The sequence below is a fragment of the Pundamilia nyererei genome, unplaced genomic scaffold, assembly GCF_000239375.1.
Source record: "Pundamilia nyererei isolate P.nyererei 1_Seehausen unplaced genomic scaffold, PunNye1.0 scaffold00423, whole genome shotgun sequence".
NCBI classification, from domain to species: Eukaryota; Metazoa; Chordata; class Actinopteri; order Cichliformes; family Cichlidae; genus Pundamilia; species Pundamilia nyererei.
In genome coordinates, this window is record NW_005187824.1 from 81,758 (window position 1) to 87,929 (window position 6,172).

General features: G+C 42.0%; 1 protein-coding gene across 2 annotated transcripts in view; it reads left to right on the forward strand.

The window, feature by feature from the left end:
• The window catches only part of LOC102207498 (macrophage mannose receptor 1-like), a 12,765-nt gene extending 11,010 nt beyond the window's left edge, over positions 1–1,755 (forward strand). For both annotated transcript variants that reach the window (XM_005753359.1, XM_005753360.1), the window contains one exon: positions 944–1,755. In XM_005753359.1, coding sequence (XP_005753416.1) covers positions 944–1,290 — 347 coding nt within the window. In that variant the 3' untranslated portion in view covers positions 1,291–1,755. The remainder of the gene's footprint in view (positions 1–943) is intronic.
• The last annotated feature ends 4,417 nt before the right edge of the window (positions 1,756–6,172 follow it).

Genomic DNA, 6,172 nt, shown 5'->3' on the forward strand with positions numbered 1-6,172 from the left:
TAGATGTTCTCAGTGGCAACATTACAGTGTCATGTCAAAGTTGAATTTAATTATTGAAAAACAAATGTGTTTGTTAAGTGTAACATGTGACAATTTGCTTTAAAATGCTGCAAATTTGGTGAAAAGTTCTGTAAAATTTGAAAGTTGATTTTTTGTATGTTACATACATACAAAAATAATGTATGTAACAGTGCATGATTTGTTAAAATTTGTTAGTGGTAAGTGAAAATGTTGTAGAAGTGATCACTTCAAAATGTAAATACTTGCAGAGATGTATAGAAATAAAGCGTTGCATATTGATATTTATGTTTCCTACCTTGTTTCCTAATTGCATTCTTTATAATTATGGTGAAAAATAATTAACATAATTAGTGTCCGTACATAGATGAATATCATTAATTATTAATGATAACACATAATTAAGTTAAACTGAGGACATTTGTTATTTGAGAAGTGTGTGTCAAACTGGTAGCCCTTCACATTAATCGGTACCCAAGAAGTAGCTCTCACTTTCAAAAAGGTTGGTGACCCCTGATTTAGACAAATGTTGTTAGTTATAAGACAATTGATAAGTGTATTTGGTAATACTGAAGCTTAAATGAATTTGTTCAAATCTAAACTACCATTTGCTTTAATTTTCTGCCAAAATCTCCGGCGTCTGACGTCAGTTACAACATGAGTCGCTTACTTTGTCCGTCACTTACCTCCTTACGATGAAGGAGAAGGAACCGCAGCCACTTATTTCTGCATGTATGTTAAACTTCTGTCACAGGTGAAGATGTTTAGCTGATGGTTGGAACAGAGATTTCTCTGTAGAGCTGCTGATTCATCTGAAGAATCACTGAAATGTTTTCTTTTGTTCTTCCAGTGAAACTGGACCAAACATCCAGAGACTTGAAGTCCAGATTTTACTGATTTAATGTTTTCTCTGATTTTATGGCAGATAAACTGATTCTGATCAGGGAAAACCAAACCTGGGAGAAAGCCTTGAATTACTGCAGACAGACACATCATGACCTGGTTACAATCAGCAACCCTCATCAGCAGCGATGGGTCCAGGAAAGAGCCAAAAACGCCTTGACTCCTTTTGTGTGGCTGGGACTGCAGTACGGCTGCACTCTGGGTTTATGGTTCTGGGTCAATGACAACCTAGTGTGCTATGAGAGGTGGGCTTCAGGGGGAAGGACTGAAGCCTGTGGCATGTCTGCAGCCATGACCACAGGAGGGCAGCACGAGTGGGTCAGTCAGAGGGAGAATGAGACATTTAATTTTATTTGTATAAAACACTAAAGTTTAAAGCTAAAGTCACTTCTTAGCTGCACATGTAGATTTTCTGGGGTGAACTCTGTGTTTCTGCTCAGTGTTTACAGTCTCTGGGTTTGAAAATGACCAACAGATTGTTACCTGCAGCTTAGACATTTGCAGAGAGCAGTCTGTGTTTCATGTCCTCTCCTTTACCAGAGTCAGGAGCATCTTGGTTTCTTCCTTCATTGTTGCTGGATTGGTTCATTATTAAACTGTAGCAGGATGTTTGTTGTATTTAGTTCAGATAAGGTGATGGTTTTAATGTTTCTGCTTCATGTGCTGTAAATCTTTGTATCGCACCATTGTATCCTCAGCTTGAATTACAAAGCCTGTCACTAAAAGCAGGTAAAACCATGTTTGTGTCATGACTCCATATGAGCTCTATAATCTGATCATGTGTTCATGAAGCCAAATAAACCTTCATTTAACCAAGTCTGTCACTGCTACAGCTTTCACAGGAACAAATACAAACAGCGCCACCTAAAGGTAAAACCAGGAAACTAACATGTAGCTCCGTGACATTTCCACAAATGAAGATACGCAGTGAAATGAGGACTGTGTGAACCAATCAGTGATCAGAGCTGCAGCCAGTTATGTTAACAGTTTTTTACCATTTTGGTAAAATGTTTTTGTCAAAGTCTTGATTAAATATAATGATGTTGTCAGGCTACTCTGCAGCTCCTCACTCCTTTGTTAAGTAACTTGTTCTGGACAAAGCAGCAGGACGGACCTCTCCCCATCTCTGTGCGACCTCTGTAAACCTGGTCCTGTTTATCTCACTGATTTTTTCCACTCTCATTCACCTTCATCTGTTCAGGTTCAGTGAGTCTCCAATCCACTATGACGTCCTGACAAATATCAGATTTGGTTATAAGTGGCAGCATGTCAGACTCCTCCCTCTCTGTCTCCTCCACCATCTGAACCTCAGGAACTGAGAGGAGAACACGAGACAGACAGATGTCAGTGATGGCGATCCTCCATCATCTACAGTCACTGTTGTTGGGTCATTTCCTGTTTTATTTTGATAGTTCTACTGATCTTCACTCCTGTTTTCAGTTACTGTGGACAAACAGCTGTTACACTCACCTCTGACACTGAGAGTCACTGATTTCTGTAGCAGCATGAGTCCATCCTTGTTGTAGACAGTGCAGGTGTAGACTTTACTGTCAGTGAGGTGAAGTCTTTAGTTCTCAGAGGATCTTCATTCGTCTCTGTGGTCTCTGTGATCCTGGCCCTGTAAGAGATGCTGGTGTTCGTTGTTCTGATACACATGGACCGTCGTATTTCGGTGTTTCCAGTCCACTTTGATGTCCTGAGGAACATCATCTTTGTTTTTTCCTTTGTTTGTTTTCTGTTTTCAGGGTCAGACTGAGGTCTCTGCTTCTTGTGGGTCTTTCCTGTATTTCTGCTCCTTTAACACAGCTGTTCTAACACCTCAGATACACCTGGACCAAATCTCCTCAGGTGAGTAAAGGATGCCTTTAAACGCTGTGAGCTGAAGAAACATTCTGAGCTCTTGTCTTGATGCATCATCCAGATGAGTAAATCCCAAAAGGTGGATTCTGTTCATCTGGAGCGTTTTCAGTGGGAGGAACATTTCTTCTCTCTGATGAAATGACAAAATGTTTCTTCCACTGAAAATGTTACGTCCAGATGAACAGAATCCAGCTTTTGGGATTCTGAGATCTTCATTAACCAAAGGATCCTCCTATCAGAGCTCTGCTCTATCTATATTTCAGGAAGTACAGGATTTCCTTCCCATCTTTCAAAATGGGGAAAAATGCTGTGCTTTCTTAGGCACAGGCCATGTTTTGAGGTAACTTAGCCTTTCCAAACCTCCAGGGATTTTATAGGAAAGGACACTAAGGAAGAAATCTCTACAACCAGATCGAGCCAACACTGTAGCCAATTCCCTGCATTGCTATTGGGCATGCAATGTAGAGAACTGGCTGGAAAGACAGCTATAGGATTTACTGCAGGTTAGTGTGGTGAAAGATAGAGATGTACAATGAGGCAAAAAGTATTTAGTCAGCCAACAATTGTGCAAGTTCTCCCATTTAAAAGATGAGAGAAGCCTGTAATTTTCATCATAGGCTGGGAAGACTGAATCTGCAATAGGTAAGCAGCTTGGTGTGAAGAAATCAGCTGTGGGAGCAATTATTAGAAAATGGAAGACATACAACATCAAACATTGTCTCCTGTAGCTGGTATAGTTGAGATGATTGCAATATTTAACTTGGGTTATTGCATGTATGTTGTCTTGGAGTTACAAGAAAACTCGTGAACATGTGGATGAAGGTACCTGCAGCTGTCCAGGCAGACTGTCGGGGAACTTTCAGTAAGGTTGAAAGAACTGGGAACTTACACACCAGTCGGGTTTAACCGCAGGCCAAGTAATCAGAAACTGATAGATGGAAAGAAACAGAGCTTCAGTACTTTATGTTGTGTGCAGGGCCTGTGCTTAGGAATAGCATACCAGGAGAGCTCTATGATAACTTTGTTTTCTGTTGCAGTGCATCTGCTGTTTAAATCTAAATCCTCCAGCTGTCACCTCGACCCTCTGTTATGACCCTCTGAGGCTGAAGCATCATTGACGTGCATGATCCACAAGCTTCAACTAGGATGTATAAATGTGTGCAGTGATGTGTGTGAAGCCTTTGAGGACTCACGGTGTTATTAGCTGTTAGTGAAACGCAGCTTCAGACGCTCAGTTATACGAAGCTGTGAAGGGCTGTCAGCAGGTGATGGCTCAGGTCACAGCCCACCTGTGTGATGTCACTGAACACCTGTGTACGAGCGCTGCTTCAGCCTCTGCAGTCGTGATGTGTTTATAGGACATCGGACAATCCTGCGTCCATGGACAGAAGTCAAACAGTGTTTAGTCTGGGTCACAGGTCCTCTGATGTTCACACAGTCTGAGGAAACTTTGTGTTAACGTGTTCTTATAAAAACAGCTGATGGTTTTACAGAAACATGATGCAAACATGAGAATGAACAAATGATTGTTATTAACAGACACTGTTTATTTTTCACCTTGCACGATGTCATCAACACTGTGACACCAGGGGGCGCTCATCACCAGCTGAAGACGTGTGCAGTGATAATGGGGGGAGTATTGTGTGTACTAGAGCTGTACTGTGGGTACTGCAGTAATGACACCTGGTCACGTCAATCAGAGGTCACTGAAATCAATATTGAATCAGTGACTTTGCTTTTCTCTGCTCCCTCCCCAGTCGGACCAGGACTGACATGTTTAGCTGCACGTTCTCCTCTCAGGGTACCAGGTGGGGATGGTGGAGGTGACAGAGGGGGAGGAGTCTGTCCTGTGGCCCTTTTAAACTACACCTGGCCTTACTCAGGACTGAACACATGAAGGTCCATGCGAGTGGAAACAATCAGCCAGATAAACAGGACCAGGGTTACAGAGGTCGCACAGAGACCACTTCAGTCTGACCCTGAAAGACCTCCACCTCACTGACAGTGGAGTCTACACCTGCACCGTCAGCAGTAAGGATGGATACGTCCTGCTGCAGAAAGGGGTGACTCTCAATGTTAAAGGTCAGTAAACACATCACAGGTCTCAGTGAATGCTGCATCAACAGCAGCTCCACCCTCCTCCTCCTCTACAGGAGAAACTTTCTGTTTTTCCACATCATCTATGATTATTGTTCCCACGGCGACACACACAGCATCATGACCTGAACAACATGATCCCTGATCTGAAGTTATAATCCTGTATTTTACACGTGTGTCAGTTTTGGCCGGCGGTCATGTGTCCCTTCCAATAATACGACGCATGACTGGAATAAAATCCATGGACTGGAAAACTTTATGAAAGAAGACATGTTAACACAGCACAACACCAACTAACAGCAAAACGGCTTCACTTTTACTTTAAAAACTAAACTAATAAAAATACAGACGAGGTAATGGACCCCTCCTCTGCAGCAACCTTGGTGGGAGCCATGGCAGAGAGGCTTCCACGTCTCAGCAGGAGGAGGGCACCAAACTCTGAGGTCAAAGGGGAGCTGAGGTATGAATAAGTTATTGGCCATGTTTGCAGAGCCCTTTTAAAAATATGATTTCATGACATTATTGTGTGTGTGGTGGTGGTCAGGGCTATCCAGACTGACCAGGGGGACGCTGAATGTAAGAAAAAACACGTTTTAATAAAGAAAATAAGTTTTTGTTCTAAAGAATCTGATTGTTTGCTTGCAGGACACCAGCAGATCTGAGTCCCCCGTCACAGAAGTGTTTATATATGTTCTATTTCTATTGTATATATTAATCAGCATCTGTGGGTGGACAGCAAAGAATTTCATTGCACAGAGAAATGCCTTTTCTCTTGTGACACATGACAAACACTTTGAATCTTGAATCTTTGAATCTTGAAGATGGTCACCTGCAGTTCAAAGGTCATTACATGTCCAACCCACATCCACTGCCACTAAGTTAGACCTTCTTCTGCGCTTACATGTGGACCACCTCAATCCATGACAGTCATTCAGGCAGTGATGCCTGGACAGGAAACAAACATCCTTACTAAGCATACTGTTTTGCATTTCAAAATAAAAGTTGGGCTGATTTTGATGCCATTACAGAAACTGCTGTGAATTCTTCTTTTTGAATCATCATCAGGTTTCCACTAATTGCTTTCTAATTTAATAGAACGTGAAATGTTTGTCAGTGGATACACAGTTAGTCCTGCACAGTCAGAAACATCAACTTATTCTTAGTACAGTGTGCTTGCACTGAACAAGTTGTCCTAACAGAGTCACCTTCAGTCAGCTTTACTACTTACTTAACCAAAATAAGCAGTTTGTATCCAACATAACTCAGCTGGACTCTGATGCTCCGTATAACAGCC